We start from the raw sequence: 19646 nt of genomic DNA on the forward strand, positions 1-19646 counted from the left end.
CTCATTCTCCCCCCATCATCCCATACACACAATGCCAGGCCAGGAGCTCGCTCGGCCCAACCCCCCGCCCGCGCCCTCGCAGCTCCCCGACTCCATCCTCGACTATCGTGTCCAGCTCAACATTCGTGGCGTCCTTACTCCCGATGAGCGCGAGGCCATCTCCGAGTTCCGCCGCGCTGCCAATTACATTGCCGGAGGTATGTACCCCGCTCTTCTTACGCACAACACTAGTGCTCAACGTACTGCCCAGCGATGATCTTCCTCAAGCACAACACCCTTCTTACCCGCAACCTCACCCCGGACGACATCAAGCCCCGCCTTCTTGGCCATTGGGGGACCTGCCCCGGCCTCTCCCTCGTATACGCCCACACAAACCGCCTCATCTGCAAGACCGGCATCAACGCCCTCTATGTCGTCGGCCCCGGCCATGGCGCCCCGGCCATCCTCGCTTGCCTATGGCTCGAGAACTCTCTCCGTGCCTTCTTACCCAGTAACACCCGCGACAAACATGGCTTGCATCACTTGATCTCGGGCTTCAGTGCCCCCGGAGGTTTCCCCAGGTGACTTGTCTGTCTCGCCGTCTTGTGCTCCCGCTGACGTTGTGCAGCCATATCAATGCAGAAACTCCGGGCTCCATCCACGAAGGTGGCGAGCTCGGATACGCCCTCAGCGTCTCCTTCGGCGCCATCATGGACAAACCCGACCTCGTCTCTGTATGCGTCGTTGGTGACGGCGAAGCAGAGACGGGTCCCACCGCAACGTGAGTCTCTCCATCATCCAAGTTTCTCCCCATCTGACGCTACCCACAGCGCATGGCACGGCTACAAATACATCGACCCGGCCGAGTCCGGCGCTGTGCTGCCCATCGTGCACGTCAACGGCTTCAAGATCTCGGAGCGCACGATCTACGGCACAATGGACGACAAGGAGCTCACCGCGCTGTTCACCGGCTACGGCTACCAGGTGCGCTTCGTCGAGGACCTCGAGCATATCGACGAGGACATGGCCGCCTCGATGGACTGGGCACTGAGCGAGATCAGGCGCATTCAGCAGGCGGCCCGCACCGGCCACCCCATCGTCAAGCCGCGCTGGCCCGTGCTCATCCTCCGCACCCCCAAGGGCTGGACCGGCCCCAAGAGCGTGCATGGCGAGTACATCGAGGGCTCGTTCCACGCGCACCAGGTCCCCCTCCCCGAGGCGAAGACGGATCCCGGCGAGCTTAAGCAGCTCCAGGACTGGCTCGCGTCGTACAACCCCGGCGAGCTCTTTGGAGAGCACGGCGTGCCGAATGTGAGAATTCTCTCTGTAATCCCTACCGAAGACTCGAAGAAGCTCGGACAGCGCAAGGAAGTATATGCCGCGTACACCCCGCTCTCAGTGCCGGACTGGATGCCATTGGCCGTCGAGAAGGGATCGGAGCACAGCTGCATGCAGCTCGTTGGCGAGTTCCTCCACGAGGTCATCAAGGAGTGCGTGATTCTTAGAGCTACCCTTATACGCGCTGACGAGTTGTTGAAGGAACCCGCACACGTTCCGCATCTTCTCGCCCGACGAGCTCGTGTCCAACAAGCTCGACGCGGTCCTGCGGGATAGCTCGCGCAATTTCCAGTGGGACGAGGCGTCGCGCGCGCGCGGCGGGCGGGTGATCGAAATCCTGTCGGAGCACACGTGCCAGGGGATGCTGCAGGGTTACACGCTGACAGGGCGCACGGGCCTGTTCCCGAGCTACGAGGCGTTCCTGGGCATCGTGCACACGATGATGGTGCAGTACAGCAAGTTCGTGAAGATAGCGCACGAGACGACGTGGCGGCAGCCGGTAGGCAGCTTCAATTACCTCGAGACGTCCACCTGGACCCGCCAGGAGCACAATGGGTTCTCGCACCAGAACCCGTCGTTCATCGGCGCGGTGCTGGATCTGAAGCCGGCGCTCGCGCGGGTGTACTTCCCGCCCGACGCGAATTGTTTCCTGACGACGATCGCGCATTGTCTGCGCAGCAAGGACTATATCAACTTGATGGTCGGCAGCAAGCATCCGACGCCGGTGTGGCTGAGCCCCGAAGAGGCCCACAGGGTGCGCTCGCCTTTGCTACATTTTGCGACCCCTCGCTGATTACACACTCATTGCAGCATTGCATCGCGGGCGCATCGGTCTGGAAGTTCGCGAGCGTGGAGGGGGGCGTGCGCCCGGACGTGGTGCTGGTGTGCATCGGGGTCGAGATGACGTTCGAGGTGATCGCCGCCGCGGCGCTCCTGCGGAAGATGAGCCCTGCGCTTCGTGTGCGCGTCGTGAACGTGACGGACTTGATGATCCTGGGCCCGTTTGGCTCGCACCCGCATGCGCTCAGCGATTTAGACTTTGAGACGCTGTTTACGAGGGATAAGCCGGTACACTTTAATTACCACGGGTACCCCGGCGAGCTCAAGGTGCGTGCACCCCTCGCGGTCCGTCCGCCGGTGCTGGCTGATTCTGTTTTGTGTACGCAGGGCCTGCTGTTTGGGCGGCCGGACTTGGACCGGGTGACGATGGAGGGGTACCGCGAGGAGGGCACGACGACGTCGCCCTTCTCGATGATGCTCCTGAACCACACGTCGCGGTACCACGTCGCGGCCGCGGCGGTGCGTGGGGCTGCGACGACGAACCCCCACGTCGAGGTTGACGCGCACGCGCTCGTGAGCCAGGTCATGCATCAGGCGGAGAAGGATAAGGAGTACGCCTATAAGCATGGCCAGGATCCGGAGGGGACGTATGATGTGCCGAAGTTCTACGCATTGCGAGAGTAGTAAAGTGGTTGCGGTGGTTGTTGTCATTGTTGTATTTCTAGCTAGCTGTGTCTGTACCTCCAAAAGTGCGTGATACGTCAAGCTTTCAAGCTTTCGAGCTGCGCGAATCGAGTACAAAAGTTGGTGCATTGTGTGAGATTCAGTTGATCAGAGGTTTGCATTTGATGCGGCGGAAAAGACGCGTCGGTCACGTTATCGACCTCAATGTGACAGCATGTGTCAGTCCTGCTCAACGATCGCCTCCACTGGCCGCACACTGGTGGGGATTACATCTAAAAGCTATTTAACAGCAATATGGCGACGGTAGTCGGAGGAGGCCGCGCGCCTCAAATTAATAATGTGCAACCGTAGCACCCAAGATACACATCCCGTGGATGCTGTGCAGTTGGGAACCGTTGCACTTACCAACAGGCGAACCTCACGCCTCAGGGCATTTCCGTCCACTCCTCACGACAACGGTTTCCCTTCTTGATGCCCTCCGAGCTGTCAGCTTCCTGCTACACAAGTTGCTCTTCGGGAACAACCCACCCGTCAACAATATAAAGTTGGAAGTTGTGCCCTCGGATGGTTAAAGGGGGACTCCGCCTGTCGTCCGATTTTGTATACAGTAGTGAACAAGTTGAGTGTCGAGACCGATGCTTAGAGTTTCTCTATCATTGACTGAATTTCGACATTGATCCATTCTTGGGAACGTTGTGTCGTTGTCTTGTTTCATGTTCGCCAGCCTCCGATTCTCTCGAAACGAAGTCGACTGGGTTACTGCGTCTCAACACAGCTCTGACACTCACTCTTCGCAAGACCAACGGCTTTAGACGACATCGCTGCACTCGGGAATAAGCTTTCGCCCTCTATTACTGTACTCATGTCGCAGGAAAACGATATTAGCTTCTGGCGCACAAATACGAGTCTCACATTCCGAATGGGCGAGGGTTTAGTATGCAGTGTCATGTTCGCATCAGAGACGGAACTCACTCGCGTCTAGGACCTCGACTTATTGAACGAAGATCGCTCTGTGATACATACTGGGAGACTATTGGAGCGTTCCGACGCGGGCCTTGGATCGGGTCTATGGACAGAAGTCTTTGTTCTGGTCCTTGACAATTACCGTAAGTCAAGCAGTACGCATCAGTGTCGAGGCTCATTGCTCTTTGACAGTCATCGTCGCACAACGCGAAGAGAACAACGGAGTTGGGCGATATCGTGTCCTCAGACAAGCAAGTCATATCACAGTGATCCGCCGAATTACCTGTTCAAAGTCTTTGTTCATCTAGCCTATTGCTCTAGAGCTGGTCTCAGTAATGGGCTCTGCTGATTCTCCCGTCCAGCGCCGCAACAGCGTTTTTCGGCGCGCCTCTGCTCAGCGTGGCAATCGCACGTTCACACTGCGTGCCGGGTTTCCAATCATGAGCACGTCTACGGAGCCTTCCCCTGTCTATGCCTTCACTATTCGCCATTCAGGCAAGCACGGCGGATTCGTGACGTTGTGCGCTGAAACACCCCACATACGCAACGAGTGGAGATTGAAACTGGAAGAGGCCTCACGTTCACGGAAATCAGCGCAGGTATTGAGAAAGATTCTTGACGTCAGTGTCTTTGCCATAGATGTGTCTCATCTATCAAGCATCAGTGCGCCTGCACATAGTGAGCGTAATACTACGTTCAACGCAAGGATGACTTGTTCTATCCCGTTCAGTAAGTCCTATCACTCAAAATTTAGGCGTCTTTCTGACGGATGTGCAGCTACGGCAGATGGTCGAGACCTTGTTGCGATTGGGTGTGAGGCAGGTGTGTGGTTTGGTCTCCGACACGATCCACAGCGTGAGTTCCTTTGTAGCCATTCGCAGTCTCATGCAACCTGAACTGTCTGTTCAGCATTTCACCGCATGCTGAACTTGAAGATGGTCAGTCAATGTGCGATACTTGAAGAGTATGGTATTTTCCTAGTGCTCGCGGATAAGGTTCGCGCATCGATCTCGCTCCAACTCAGACGAGTCTTTACTTCATGTCTTACAGTCCTTGTACGCGTATGATCTGGAGGCATTGGTGCCATCATCAAGGAGATCTGCACCAGCGGCGCGCAAGACACCTCAGAGATTGAGTGGCAAAGGTGATGTCGCCTTCTTCAGGGTGGGTAATGTCAATGGTACTACCTTGGTTATTTACGCCAAATGGAAACGGGTACGTCGGATGTTGTTCCTGATCAGCCCAGACATTCGTTTCCTGAAATTTATGAAGAACGAGACCACATTTCGTGCCCTCGAACCGGATATAAGTAAAAGGACTGAGAAAACACCTACACTGGCTGAGCTCGGGCTCAAAGAATGGTTCAAGATTCACACAGTACGCTGTCAGCCTAACTTCATAACCTCTCATTCTTTCACACACTCACCCAGAATTTCTACATTCCGTGTGAATGCTTCGATGTGATCTTCCTCCGGAGGAAGATTGCCATACCTTGTGTTGAGGGGTTTGTAATCATGATGATATCTGAGTAGGTGCAAATCCTCCGGAGTGCGTGTCCTTCACACCCTTATTGTCGTTACTCTCGCAACAGCCCCTACAGCGTGATGTTACCACACTCGGATGATCGCACTTATAAACCTTTGTTAGAGAGATGCAGATCCTCTAGGCCTCGAGGGATGTTCCGCGTGAGCTCGGAGGAGTTTCTGTTATGCTATGACAGTACGATCATGGCACTTTCCACCTTGACACCCCTCTCATCCTTGTCAAGATTTTGGACTTTACGTGGATGAACACGGAGACCCGAGCAGACCATCAATCATGATCGAATGGGAAGGGACAGCAGAGTGCGCCGCCCATCTTCCACCGTACATCCTACTTTTCAATACCAACTTCATCGAGGTTCGGCATCTCCAAACTGGCTGTCTTGCGCAGATACTTCCCGGTGATGGCCTCCGATGCCTATGCGATGGACGAGACCGTATCGCGAGTTATCGCGGTGGGATGCCTCCGCCACCGTGCGTCCATGGAGTAATGAACTCCGAACCTGATATCATTGTGCGCTCTGGGGTGGAAGAACGGCCCACTGCATTGCGTGTGTTTGATTTGATTCCCATCGTATCAGTATAGCATCAGCAACCTCATTTCATGGTGAGGACAAAGATCATCGTCTACATAGTGAGAAGACGGCTTGAATAGCAGTGGATCTAGGTATGGATGAGAAAACCACATGGTTTACGAGACGTCACTTGATCTGACGACAAGCAGTATTAGTACTTGTAGTCACCACGGCCAGCCTGAATTCTGTTGATCGAGTACGCGGCGAGTATTCCAAGTTCTCAGGGGCAAATGAAGGATCTCACAGTACACAGGCGGGAGGAACAGTGGCCCTCTTCGGATAATGCATGTGATGATGATGTTCCGAGTTTATCCTCATATATAAGGCCGCTCGTCTGGACATTCACGCTGTCGACATGTCCACTATGAATACTGAGGGAATTCCCACCAAGGGCGTTGCTGCTCTCACTCATGAGCTTGGGATCCGAACCCAACTCACAACTGAGTACCCAGTGAAGCAGCCTTCCAAACTCGCGCCGGGTGAATGCCTGGTCAAACTCGAATGTACAGGGTCAGTATCTTTCCTGGTGAACCCAACCGTGCTTGCCAGTGTATCACTGAACTAAAAGCCCAGAGTCTGTCATTCAGACCTTCACTTCATGTCTGGAGACTGGCCCTTTAAGCCACGGTTCCCCAGTGCCGGAGGGCATGAAGGTATCGGCCGCGTGCTGGCCATCGGCGCACAGACGCCTCCGGGCGAAGTGAAGATCGGTGACAGAGTCGGCATCCAGTACGTTAGCAGCTCGTGCCTGAAGTGCGAGATGTGTCGGACGGGCTTTCCACAGCGTACGTAGACAGAACGACGAGGTGCCGAGATGAAGGGCTTCATGCCATCTGCACCTGAAGCCGCGAGAAATGCTGATATCAGGGATGTCAGACTGCCCCGAAGAAAAGGTGACTGGACATCAAGATGATGGCACATTCACGCAATACACTGTGAGTCTGAAAGTCCGCCATTCTAGGTTGCATTGTTCACCTCAGAAGTAGGTTGCATTCGTGGATCATGTCGTACCGATTCCTGAGAACATCCCAAGTCAAGGAGCTGCGCCCATCCTCTGCGCCGTATGTCTCGTTATACCAAGGAGTCGAATTTCCTCACAGGAAGAAACAGGGTGTCACAGTGTACAAGGCGTTGAAACTGGGTAATACTTCTGTAGGTAACTGGATTGCTATCCCTGGTTCCGGAGGAGGACTTGGTCACCTTGGTGCGTGTGTCAGTCTGAGCCCAAGCGTCACAAGTGAAGCCAACTGACGTACTATGCAAGCGATCCAATATGCGGTTGCTATGGGTCTCCGGGTGATTGCTATTGGTGAGCCGCGCTGCACTGAGCTGGCAGCGATGCTCATGTTGAAAATTGATGTGAACAGATGCGGGGGATGAAAAGCGCACGCTGTCTCTATCCTTGGGCGCTGAGAAGTTCGTTGATTTTGTCCAGAGCGCTAACGTCGTTAAAGACGTTATTGCTGCAGCGGACGGAGCGGGGCCTCATGCGGCCATTGTCCTCACGGATTCCGTATGTTTCCTGGGGCAACAGCCATACATGCACGATGACATCTGTGATGATAATTCGTGAATTGACAGAATAGAGCGTACATCCAGGCTGCCTACTATACTCGACCGCAGGGAACGATACTTTGCGTTGGCCTCCCTCCGGAACCACTGTCAGGTTTGTCATTGACAATGTTTATCGGGAAGGTGCGTGTGTTGGCACACTCTTACGTGTACAAATACTAATGATTCATCTGGGAAGGGCCTCAAATTGGTTGGGTCCAAAACGGGGTATGTGCGCTACAAACCCAGAGTCAGAATATGTGACTCACTTCAGTGGCATACACCCGTTCCTTCACGCGCCGACACATTGGCATCCTCCGCAATCAACTACCGAACCTCGATAATCATGCCAAACAGCAATCGCCAAGAAACCATCGAGGCGCTTCAACTGGTTTCCCGTGGCAAAGTCACCTGCCAATATGAAGAGAGACCGTTCGCAGAGCTCAACAGGTAGGTGATCATCTCAGAGTCATCGGCTTTATGTATGGCTGACCGTCGCACAGCGTACTTGAGCAAATGAAGAAGGGGACTTTAGTAGGAAGGGTGGTGCTCACATATTAAGAGCTAGAACGCGGACCAGGGGGCCACGTTGTCGTAGAGGTCGGTCGTACTGTAGGTTATCATGAAGGCGCTACTGCAAATGCATAACAACTCTGCTAGCAGTCAGTACGACACCTTGCCGATTAGAGTGAGTTACAGTAAAACTGCAAGTAAGCAAGGGTGACTGCATCGAGACACAATTTTGTTACATTATGACCCCTGGTGGATAATAAGATCCACGAGGGCGAACCGACACAACATAACCTGAAATATTTGGGCGGATATCCAGGCTCTGTCATAATGCTAATGGCCTTGCAGCTCAAAGGCATAAACGACAATGGATAGAGCCAGTATTGAGTACAATATCCCTGATGTGTGCACTCTAAAAGTAAATCAATTGTACGCCATCTAGTTACAAATCTTACCGGCATCGACCTCAGCTTTCAGCAGTTCATTCGCTCCTATATGGCCTGTCAGAGCAGAAGGGGTACAAGGAGGATAGTACGGAAGAGCAGTTACCATTCAACACGACCGCTTGGATGTGCAGGGTGAACCGCTCGACTTCGTGAGAACTCCAGCTCAGAGGGTTGGATAATTATGCCAGAAAAGAGCGATCGCGGTGACTTCCGTGTGGGCCCCCTGTCGAGACACATGGTAAGGCACAGGAATCTCGAGCAGAGCTATAGCTGAGTAATACTCACTGAACCAATGCGATCCTTGAATATGTTGATGGAGAAGTTGAATTGATGAAATTGCACCCTCCGCTCGTCGTCGCAGTATCATGTATTCATGTACCGTGAATAAACCAATTCCATGGATGGATATTGCAGGAAGTCGGATTCGGATGTGTTTCACTGAAGTAGAATCGACCGCAGAGGTGGATGAAGTCTTCGACTGAAGTTTCATAACCCTGCGGCTCCTCACGGAATACAAATGTCGTCAATCATAGATCCCATGGTTTTCACGAATTTGAGATAGCGCCGCCGACTATCGCTTGCACTCCGCGACAATCAGCTCGGCATCTTGCTGTTCTCATGTCACGAATGTTTTCAAATCTGCTGCATGTAGAGCCGGGGCATGTCTTGAGTTAATTTTGCGCCATTCCCACGCAAGGAAACAAGCGCAGGCTGGGAGCACATCACGTTCAAGTGTCCACCAGCTGTGGCGGATACTCGCCAGCGGATAGCATATTGGCGCCAGATGCCTTCCAAGTGGAAATCATGTCAAAGCACGAGACCTCCAATTTTTCAGACTTCGCAACACAAACCAACGTCTGAAAGAATGGAAGGAGAGACTTCGATCAAGCCTGGGTCACCGCCGAAAGGTCTTCTGGGCGTCTAGAGATGTGCGGTATGCAGGCGTGTCTGAGTTCATATGCGTGGTGGCCCCGCATGATGGCATATGCATAGGCGAGAGCGAAGATTGGCAACCATGCGCAGCAAGACACAGAATTTACTAAGAGAGGATTCATCCATTCATCCTTCGGTGGTCGTGAGAACGTACGCGTGCGACAAGACAGTTATTTTTGCCAAGACGGTTTCAGCCAAAGACAGTGTGCATTTCTCCCGTCCAGCCCTTGATCACAGAATAGAGCGAGAATAGGGTGGACAATATTTCGTCGTGGACACACCGCGAGCGGCGACGGCCGTCCGGTTACGGAGAGACGGAGAGACAGAAGGACTTAGAGTCAACATTCAACCGTACGGCTTATCACGTGACATCCAAAGGTACCCGATTTAGCACCCGGCCAGTGTTCAGACAAACGAGAGGCGTTGAAACATCTTCGCGGATTATCTTCCTCTGCTTCTACAGCTATCAGACGAGCTCTGCTGTAATGCGTAAAATGCTATGAGGTCTAGCGATTTACTGACGGTATGGTGTGGACCTTAACCGCAAGGCAGGATCACTCCCACGTTTCTCACCGTTGATATTCTTCGCCAGTTCTATCGCACGCTCGCTATTTGCCGCAAGGCATGGTGAGACCGCATGCAAGGCTATGCAAGGATGGGCCTCGAAACCACAAGCGGTGAGGTGCTTGCCGGCGCCAACACGCTAAACGGTAGCAAATCCTGCGCCACAACGGGAGATTGGGTGATGTGACGAGAGCCGTCGGGCAAGACCTTGATTTTCCCTCGTCAGAAGCCGATGTCGGTATGTTTGTTCGACGGAACTTAGACAAGATAACATGGTGAGGTCCGTGTCTGGTTTCGGATCCTTGCCACCGACTGCCTGGCTTCCGCATATCGGATGGATCCAACACAATTTGATAGCTCTTTGGATTTTCCAGGCACCTACCCGCGACAACATGATGAATACACCCACAAGTTTGCAGTCTTATGCCTATTGCTTGACACTGTGAGGACGGATGCAGTGGTCTTGCTCTCATGGATCGGCTGCAGCTGCTCTCGTTGAGCACTTATCAGCACGTCGGACGTCGACTTCAAGTCCGAAGCTGCTTCCGGATTTATTGGTCTTCGACTCGGCCTATCCGATGTATAATTTGCTTTTAGAATCCGGCATGTTTCGTTGAATTCCCGTTGCGCTTTGGTTTTACTTTTCTGCTGTACGTGGTATAAGTACTGGCCCCAGCAAGTACCTGTTGTTTTCTCTTCTCTACGCTTCTACGGTTCGCCGTCACCAACGGCCCCTTACACCGTCACCACGAACCGTTCTGCTATAAGATCACTTTACTTCGTTCTAGCGACAACGTCCATCGTTGAGAACAAGCAAGCGTGCTGCTCAGCAGAACGTCTGCTGCGATGCTCTCTGATCACAATACATCCTACGGACTTGTCAAAATCGCCCTCCTGCTCGTGACGGGTGTCTCCGGCCATCTCTCTCTTTCACCGCCCAATCCACCTGTTCCTAAGACGCAGTGTCTCGAGCGCAGGACGTTCTTCGAGAGATGTGTGCGGCACGTTACATTCTGCAGCAAAGTGCGTACCTGAGCTCACTCCCACTCACTTGTGAGACGACCGGGGAGTTCGAATATCATCATATCCAAAGTTGCGCTGACTGACACGACCTCGCATTGTGCCCCCCAGATGATGATCTGGGCGGAGACAATTTGTGACATCCTCGCGACCTTCGCACACGTCTACCCCGCATACCCACTCTCACCTATCCTCTCTCGCCTCCTTTGCCCTTTTACCCCACCCTTAGCACTCACCAAGTCGCACCCGTTGCTCTTGCTGGGCACCCTCTCCGTCCTTTCGGGCGCCGTCATCCGTCTAGCGTGTTTCCGCGCACTCGGCCCTCTATTCACCTTCGAGCTTACTATCACGCCCTCGCATCGGCTCGTTTCCGGCGGGCCCTACGCGATTGTGCGACATCCGAGCTACACAGGCGTCTTCCTCACGCTCGTTGGCGCGTCCGCCGTCGGGCTCGCTCCTGGTGCGTGGCTACGAGAGTGTTGGCTCCGCCCGTGCGTGCCCTACGTGGGTGTACTGTGCGTGCCGCGCGTCGGGGCCACCGTCGCGTGGGCTGCGCTCACGTTCTGGGTGGTGAAGGTGTCGTATGCAATGTGGTGTACGCTGGTGAGACTGGCGAGAGAGGACGAGGAGCTGCATCGCGCGTTCGGGAAGACGTGGGAGGTGTATGCAGAGCGTGTGCGATGGAGGCTAGTCCCTGGAGTATATTAGGCTTGTTCGCGGACACCAAAGAGTGGCATGGACTTTGGCTGGTGTCATGGTGCGGCCATGGGCTGGGGAGTGTGGCGCATGAATATAGACTCTGCGATATATTTGCATGCGACAGATCTTGCACGCCTTCACGTATATACATACCCATGAGTGGTCAGACCAATTTTCCGCTAAATCCGGAGAGACAACTCTCTGATAGGTCCTTTGCGTACACTACTGTGAATGTACAACGTATACCATACTGAGATCGGGGGAGATTAATATTGATCAATGCTCCACGACGGATCGGACGGTGCATGGCTCATTTGACAAGGCTCCCGACTTACCTTTTCCCTCCTGATGCGGCTTGGCTTCAATGGGGTACGTCGGAAGAAACAAACTGCGCTTTCGCCTTGAGCTGGGGGAGAAAGAAAATTGTAGAAGCACGCACATACCTGACATCCGCAACATCCGGGATGCCAAGCGCGGGGACGAAACACCATCGGCCTCAGGGGAAGTACTACTGCATCATATATCTTCGCATGAAGGTCTGATCGAGCGCAGGCATGCATCATGACGCTCGCAGAGTCGGGGAAAGTGGCGGTTATGGAGGGTCCATTGCACAAGCAGTCGCACTTATGTCCATCTTTAGGCAGGCACGAGTCGCGCAACCGTGCTATCGCCGCAGAGAGCTTGTCTGGAAATCCTTCATATCAGAATACTGTTGACCCACTGAGTCGCGACGGACCCGTGGCAACGAGGACGAAGGAACACTTACGACTGAACAGTACAGCTGGTCAAATTGGGATGTCGTCCCTCGAAGTCCTTCTACCAATTCACCGGATAGCTCAGCGCTCAGAGACAAGTATTGGACTGGAAAGAGGAAAGCCAGGATCACCCAGGAAATCGAGGCCAACGTCGATGGTATAGTCTTCAAAGTTTCGAACCTGCGGAAGGGAAGCGCACCCACTCACTGGTACGTGCACACGCCAATTGAAAGGACTGCCGGAAAATCGCGCGAGCTATTGGCAGGTCGCGTGAACTGATGCTTAGAAGCTTCTCGGCGGCCGTGGTATGGAGAAGCTTTCTAAGGGATTGGTAGCTGCGACGTTAGAAAGGTCGAGTTTTAAATTCGAACAGTCACAACGTGATGGTGGCGATGGACGTGTCAACGTAAGTCCGGGATGGTTACGGCAATGCGCGCTCACTTGAGCATAGATAATATCACGGCGCGCTTGCCGATTCGTTCTGCTGTAGGCCGTGAACGTCTGCAGCCATCTCCACAGCGCCTGTACAATCTAGAACATCGCGTCAAGCCAAGTGAAATTTAAAATAATCATGTTCGGCCCGAACGGCCAAAGTTCTTGACAGTTCAGCGGCTTGAGACGATGGACCAAATGTCGACGGAGTAATCATGCTGGATGGAAGCCTTCCAGGCACTGTGCGCATAAGTACCCGAGGAACAAAGTTGCGAAGGTATGGCGGAGGTCGAGCTGAGCGCTCGACTGCACTATAGTTTGCCTCCGAGGATTGAGAGACTGGCTTTAAAGGACTTCTGGAAACTAACGGCCACGAGTCCCTAAGGTGCATACAACATACCCTATGGGAATCTGGGAGCTGGTGCGTCTCCTCAGGAAAATTGCACGTCACAAATTATTGTAATTCAAGTGAGCGGGTCTTCATGACCATTGGCTGCATGTGTAGCAAGGATTTGTGAGTTTGACTTGAACTTGAGGGCGCGTAGCTCATCGGAACGAGCCAAGAAGAATGCGGGGTCAATTCATGGCCTCCCATGACCGCCTCTACCTACCGAGAGGTGATCCGTCTTCTCAGTATAGTACGTCCAGGCACATCCGCGGCCGTCTTAGAGCTTTGGGCGTCCCGAGATCGATCTGAGGGGTGCTATCGGCTCAGGGATGAGTTTTCTAGACAATGTTGATAAACGAGACGGAATTGCTTTGCCACTGCAAGTGGATGCATGTCGTCCAGATCTGCTTCCGAAATCGCCTCTTCGACATGGTACTTTTAGAGCCTAAAACTGACGTCAGTTTCTTGACGACGGACGTTACTGATCATTCGAAGAGAAATGCCGCACATCAGGCCAATGTAAACTTCCACGGTCGTGAGGATGATTGTGATCTTTACCCTCTGCTATTCTTCCCTTTGCTGAATTTGAGCGTATCACGATAGCGTGTAGCGTCTGTGATGCGCCGGTCTACTTCGAACCCGTCCGAGAAGGATGGCATAACCGAATCGTGCTTACGAGCAGGGTCAGTCGAAGGGGTGAATCAGATACCAAAGAACTACTACTGGGTTAGGCACTCAGTAGTTCTACACATGTAGGTATTTTGAGGCCCTTTCGATAGGTTACGACAAGGGGAAGTTTCTGAGGTCGTCAGAATAAATTAATTTTGCGGAGTGGCTTGTGGCTTACAGTAGCATAATCACCCCATATATATAGGACGAGAATAGTTTTCCTTGCCCCATGGGCTACCGCATGGTCTACAACATGTTCACATTCTGGTAGATCTGACTTGCAATACATAGCAAGTGGTAGAGCCTCCACCCTCGGATGGTCTCGTAACCGGAGTAAAGTATCTGTCGGCGTTCGTTAAACATTGCTGTTTGACATTTGACTGACTAGGTCCACGTGGCTACGGGGCAGCCTAAGTATTGTTCTGAGAAACTGCCCGGATCATCATGACGACGACATACCTCCTCTTCTAGTCATTTTCCTCGAGATCCGGGCCCGTCTGCTAGCTACTGCGGTGGAGTGCATCCTGCCAGCATCTTGACTTGACTTTGTGAGCGCTCACTGTGATCAACGCTCGCCGGAAAATCACCGTCGCCGCAGTTAGAGAGGCTGCAGAACAATCCTAATTACCATGTCAATGTCATGCATCATGATCGCGCGGCGCATGACGGGATCGTCGGAGCGAATATGGCCTTTTCGTGACGCCATCTAGTCTCGCAAGACGATCGTACTGTGCCGCTCCTCGGCTCCGCCTGGGAGGCTGCCGGACCCCAATATCGAAAAAACAGCCAGCACAGTTCTAACAAGGAGGCTGCCATATGCATATTGGTTTTTTCGATTTCCGACATATCAGCCTCCGTGCGGTGAACGTCTGGAATCGAGACTAGATGCCATCGTCTTTGACAATCGACGCATCTTCCGTCACATCTCCGAGTCGACTCGGCAGTACTTAATCAACCGACCCTCGAAAGGCTATGTGTCGTGTTATGGGAGCTTGCGCGAACTCCTTGGCACATGCACCATGCGCTTTACGTCTTGCAAGCACAGATTTGGTGAGGTGATGCGGGCCCAAGCGGCGTGGTCGATATCGTGAGATAGAAGGACGGTTCGACCGCTCTACGGCAGCATAGAGGTGTTAGGCCCTCCGCACGGTGTCCGGAAATGAAACACTATCCAATTCGGCCGCGGAACGTGTCTGGGATTCACAGCTCCGTTCCAGCCTTCTCCATTCGGGAGCTTTGGAGCTCTTCGGAACAAGTTCCAAGACACAGCTGTCATGTTTGAGGCACTGGATCTCAGGTGTCTTGGAGGTGGGGCTTCACAATTCTTTTGTCGCTATTTCGTGGTCATCGATGTTCACATGAGTGCCTAGGTAACGTTGGTCACTACCACTTGGAGCAGACGTCGACTCAAGTTCGATGCTGATCATGTGCTCTGCCTTCTGCCGAGACCATCATGCCAGGCTTCGAACCGCGCCGAGATCTGAACGAGTAAATTTTGGAGGACCTTGGTGTCGGGCATAGCAATGGTTGAATGGTGGCGACCTCGCTGACATCTGCAGAATGACTTTGCGATGACCTCAGTCATTCCGACCCTCTCCCGGTTCTACGATGCTCGTGGAAGTGATGCTCAATCCAGACCGGCAGAGGCGCGGTACGGAAATTGATTCTTGACTCGGTACCGCGTGAGATTATAGTTCCATGGAGAAAACATGCTGGATTCTCGATAGTTCCTCTATCACCGTCGGACAAATAGTGCGTCTTCTTGCCCGTTTTACCCGCAGCTTCTCCTCACAAAAGCGCTCGCTATTGGGCGAACCGCAAACGCCGCACCCGGCATCCTCTGTTATTGGGTAGCGCCTCCTTACACATGCGGTTGCATGAGGAAGGTGCTGTCGTTCTCTATGCAGTCAGGACCCAGCCCGGACGTCCCTTGGATATGACTGCGTGGGCAATATAACTATCAGGCTTGAAGCTCCCTATTCCCACTGGCTCCACCGGACAAGCATGACATCTTTGTCCACATCAGTACATGAGGGCGAAAAGCTCTCCACAGTTCAACTGTATCCCCCCTTTACTCTTTTTCTGTTGACTATCCGCACACACTTTTCGTCCCGAGCGCCAATATGTCTGGTATGGCCATTCTCACTTGTCGACTTTGACCTCGAGCTTAACAATTTTCTTTCGTAGTCCTCTACACGGTCACTTCCTTCAAGAATTCGCCATATGGATACACCCCCACAGAGTGGCTATGCATCCTTTTCATTGTTCTATTCGGTGTGACTTCTTGTATGTCCCTCTGATCACCCGGTATTTGCAGAACACTGACAGTACTGCCAGTGATCCACACCGTTCAAGCAATATATTCTCGTTTATGGTGGCTCATCGTTACCGCATCTATGTGTGGAATATTAGAGATCCTTGGCTGGTGTGGGAGGCTGTGGTCGAGTATTAACGTGGATCTGCTGGCTCCATATATCATGCAGTGAGTGCATATTTCCGGCATTTCATGCTATAATCCTGATCGGTGGGGGTTCAGAATGACGACAACCATCATAGCCCCGACACCCTTAATTGCAGCCAATTTTGTGATCCTAGGACAAATCATTCGCAGATTAGGACCATGCTACAGTCGCCTGAGTCCCATGTGGTGTAAGTAACTTTTGGTAAGCCGTTTATTTTGACGGTCGCTAACAGCTGGTTATAGACACAACCGTATTTATCAGCTGTGTATGTGCTGCATATGCATGTGCAAGTCCATGTTATGCTAACTGTTGTTTATAGGACATCGTCGCCCTTGTCATACAAGCAGTCGGTGGTGCAACAGCGGCTACAGCCGTCCAGAACGCCAACAACCCCAAGACTGTGAGCCATCCAGATTTCCTCAGCCATAACTCGCATCACTCATTCCCTGCCTGATGCAGGGTGGGTATATTATGCTGGCCGGTATTGCATTCCAGTTTGGTACGTAGTGCCCGCTGTGAACCTTCCATCCGATCTAAGCTCCTGCTCCCAGCGGCAATTACGTTCTATATGGTCCTGGCTTCTGAGTTCGTCATACGATGCGCGTACAGCAAGCCGCTTCGCGCGACTGGCATGCCTCTAGGAGACTATAGAATGGACAAGAAGACGAAACTGATGCTTCTCAGCTTGGCCACTAGCAGTATATTCATCTACTTCCGGTAAGCCATCCACTTGCGACACAGTGACGCAGTATCTTATGTCTTCTATAAGATCAATTTATAGGACAATAGTATGCGTCTTGTCCCCCCTCTATTCTCGAGTAGCTCACGCTACGTGCTTCAGGAATTGTCGAATGGATGGAGTGGCACAATCATACACACACAGGTCTATTTCAGTAAGTCTCTGCGACCGTCGGTGCCCCTGATTCGGCTTACGGCTCGTACCCTCCATAGATGTCTTCGATGGAACCATGATTACTCTAGCGATGTTCACCCTCAACTTCCTTCATCCTGCTTTCCTGCTCGGGCCCGCACAAACATGGAGAGAAGCTATCTCTCCGCCTAGGAAAGAGGATGACGAAGGGGAAGATAAGATCAAGGAGGAGTATAGATTATCAGAACGTTCCTCTGTGTGTGCGGCATAGACATTGTTCGTTGTCGGTTGCAAAGTGTTGCTGCTCACGATATAGCTGAGTTCATGATGTACTCTAATATTTTGGGCCAACCAGTTTGTTCATATTCACTTAAGGGAGACAATTTCCCTATCACACTCAGGTCATGCTCTTCGAGGGATGTTGATAGATCTAATTTGTTCGCAATGCTCGCGGAGAGGACTTGAGCGTCTATCGGTTTGACGCTCGCGTGACCGCAAGCTAGGATATCCCGAGGCGTGCAGGTTGAAGCAGAGTATTTATTCCGCCTGGGGAGACCACGCTCACAGAATTTCAAGCTCGGTGATGTACTTGTAGTTTCGAAATTTTAGTCTGGCTTTTCTCATGTGTCTCTTGATGACTTGCGTAGGCGAAACAACTTCGATGAGCAGCTGCAGGACACTATGGCACCTGGCCCCTCCGCATGTCAATCTGAGGGTAATTTAGCTGCTGACCATCTTGCAGCGAATCGGTGGGTCCGGGATAGCGCGAGGACCAGGGGTCCTAAAGCCAGAGAATATGAATCCGCGCGCTAACACAACTATGCGGTGGTGCTTGCGCATATCAGGAAAACTTAACTGTCTCCGCAGGAAGCCACAACGGTGAGGAGCACGCCAATATTTGGTTTCCCCTAGGGCGAGGCACTCTCAGACGACTTCCCCAGTTATTTCCTAGTCACGACTTGATTCTCAGTCACGGTTCACCTCCTTCCGCAAGATACTGTCTTACGTTTGAGTCATGAATAATTTGTTCTCTGCCAGTCTCTGGTGATCCCAGGTAGCTGCTTGCTGAGCCTCAGTCCAATAGACTCAGACCCCAGATAGCGGGCCTTTGGCGAATGTTACTGACCTTGATCCCTCCGCTCCGTTACGCAGACGTGCTCACTCCATGGCAGGTCACGTTCGGTGGTATGTGAATTATCTCGTGCAGCGTGTTCACTCATGCTGCATCTCTGTGCAGATCAGCCATTGGCTTTGCAACAATGAATGCGTCCTGCCGCCACACATAGGTGTAGCGTGTCGCCCAACCGAACCTCTCTTTGCAGTTACTCAGTGATGTTATTTTTGAAAGGATTGCGCAAACCTGTTCTATCTGGTGCGCAGTACTAGGACGGTGGTATGGGAGGAGCACTCTAGAAATTGGCAGAATCAGGCGAGTGTGGTGCCAGACCAAAGATCCCCAGTTAAAACCCGATTGAAGCTGGTGGGGAGGCACAAATCCTACCACTTGTGTCGTGTCCCTGCATTTAAATTCAAGGCTTCCTGTGGCGACCGTCTCGTCCAGAGACAATGTTCACTGAGGTCCGTGACGCGTGACGGATCAAGGTGGGAGCCAATATGTACCTACGGGCCGGGGAAGATCTCTTACTTCGGCAAATATTGAGTGTCCGGATCCGTCCTGGATATTGACCGACGCCGGCTGCGGATGACGTTCCCGAGGTTGGCCCTTATAGGGGTCGATTCCGAGTTGTATCATGGTGAACAATCACAGTACATGAGACGGGCCGTTGAGGTTTCTGGTGTGGTGCAATGTCGAGGAGGTAAATACTTAGTCAAATAAGGACGTGAGAAGGAGTACTTCGGACGCATGCCCGAGAACCCCGGATAAATTAGCGCTCGGGCCTCAGGTCCCTCGGAGAGATCGATATCTCGGAAGTAAATCTCAGGCTATATATCCTGTAAGTCCGCCCCTTCACGGGTAACTTGGGATCTCGTCGAGCGCGACAGCATATGATCCTCTTAGCTACAGCTGCGCAGTGCCGAACTGCAATTGTTTTCGCGAGCGCAAACAATCGCACAGGTAGGTAGGACCTACTAATTGAAAGCTTTCCTACCGCGCCGGGAGCACGGTATGTTAATAGATTAACCGAATACTTCTTGAGTCGCAGCTTCCCTAGGGCTGGCAGGTGGGTGCCAAGGTTATTTTCTCCAAGCTCAGGTGCTGCGGAAGCTTGCACAACCGCTCGTTCCTCGGGCTCCCTCAGCTAATATCGATCGGAGCGCAGTGTGGCGCTGCTGCAATCCCCACGCAGAGCAATCAAATTGCCAAGACGTTCGCAGCCACTGTCAAACACGGCAGGCTCTATCGATTGCAACATTGACCAGTTGCTCTTATATGTTGCTCGACGTCTTCAGCTTTGATGCGGCCAACCCTGCTGAGCGCGGATGGCATCGCCTTGCGCCTCAGGCGCGGAAACATTCTTCTGATC

General features: G+C 52.7%; 5 protein-coding genes across 5 annotated transcripts; all 5 read left to right on the forward strand.

The window, feature by feature from the left end:
* Window positions 1–31: 31 nt before the first annotated feature.
* Window positions 32–2781, forward strand: SCP_0604520 (Probable phosphoketolase; the record flags this gene model as incomplete). The annotated part of the gene is made up of 7 exons (XM_027759585.1): window positions 32–197; window positions 251–560; window positions 608–760; window positions 810–1469; window positions 1519–2071; window positions 2128–2424; window positions 2485–2781. 7 exons carry the CDS (start codon window positions 32–34, stop codon window positions 2779–2781), a joined length of 2436 nt encoding a protein of 811 aa, XP_027615386.1.
* Window positions 2782–3643: 862 nt separating this feature from the next.
* On the forward strand, window positions 3644–5871 carry SCP_0604530 (Rho1 guanine nucleotide exchange factor 1; the record flags this gene model as incomplete). Its single annotated transcript, XM_027759586.1, has 11 exons — window positions 3644–3715; window positions 3764–3887; window positions 3937–3995; window positions 4053–4473; window positions 4522–4599; window positions 4654–4739; window positions 4795–4959; window positions 5017–5121; window positions 5175–5272; window positions 5336–5463; window positions 5513–5871. The coding sequence occupies 11 exons, from the start codon at window positions 3644–3646 to the stop codon at window positions 5869–5871; spliced, it is 1695 nt and encodes a 564-aa protein (XP_027615387.1).
* Window positions 5872–6224: 353 nt separating this feature from the next.
* Window positions 6225–7972, forward strand: SCP_0604540 (Alcohol dehydrogenase 1; the record flags this gene model as incomplete). Its single annotated transcript, XM_027759587.1, has 11 exons — window positions 6225–6370; window positions 6434–6645; window positions 6737–6795; window positions 6847–6921; window positions 6971–7064; window positions 7125–7169; window positions 7228–7373; window positions 7442–7555; window positions 7611–7639; window positions 7769–7861; window positions 7915–7972. 11 exons carry the CDS (start codon window positions 6225–6227, stop codon window positions 7970–7972), a joined length of 1071 nt encoding a protein of 356 aa, XP_027615388.1.
* Window positions 7973–10710: 2738 nt separating this feature from the next.
* Window positions 10711–11592, forward strand: SCP_0604550 (hypothetical protein; the record flags this gene model as incomplete). The annotated part of the gene is made up of 2 exons (XM_027759588.1): window positions 10711–10887; window positions 10996–11592. 2 exons carry the CDS (start codon window positions 10711–10713, stop codon window positions 11590–11592), a joined length of 774 nt encoding a protein of 257 aa, XP_027615389.1.
* A 4358-nt stretch (window positions 11593–15950) lies between these two features.
* Window positions 15951–17431, forward strand: SCP_0604560 (Sphingoid long-chain base transporter RSB1; the record flags this gene model as incomplete). Its single annotated transcript, XM_027759589.1, has 11 exons — window positions 15951–15957; window positions 16015–16113; window positions 16165–16309; window positions 16364–16476; window positions 16532–16554; window positions 16609–16689; window positions 16749–16788; window positions 16841–17006; window positions 17059–17077; window positions 17131–17182; window positions 17241–17431. 11 exons carry the CDS (start codon window positions 15951–15953, stop codon window positions 17429–17431), a joined length of 936 nt encoding a protein of 311 aa, XP_027615390.1.
* Between the last annotated feature and the right edge of the window lie 2215 nt (window positions 17432–19646).

This window comes from Sparassis crispa (assembly GCF_003851025.1).
Source record: "Sparassis crispa DNA, contig_000005F, whole genome shotgun sequence".
NCBI lineage: Eukaryota > Fungi > Basidiomycota > Agaricomycetes > Polyporales > Sparassidaceae > Sparassis > Sparassis crispa.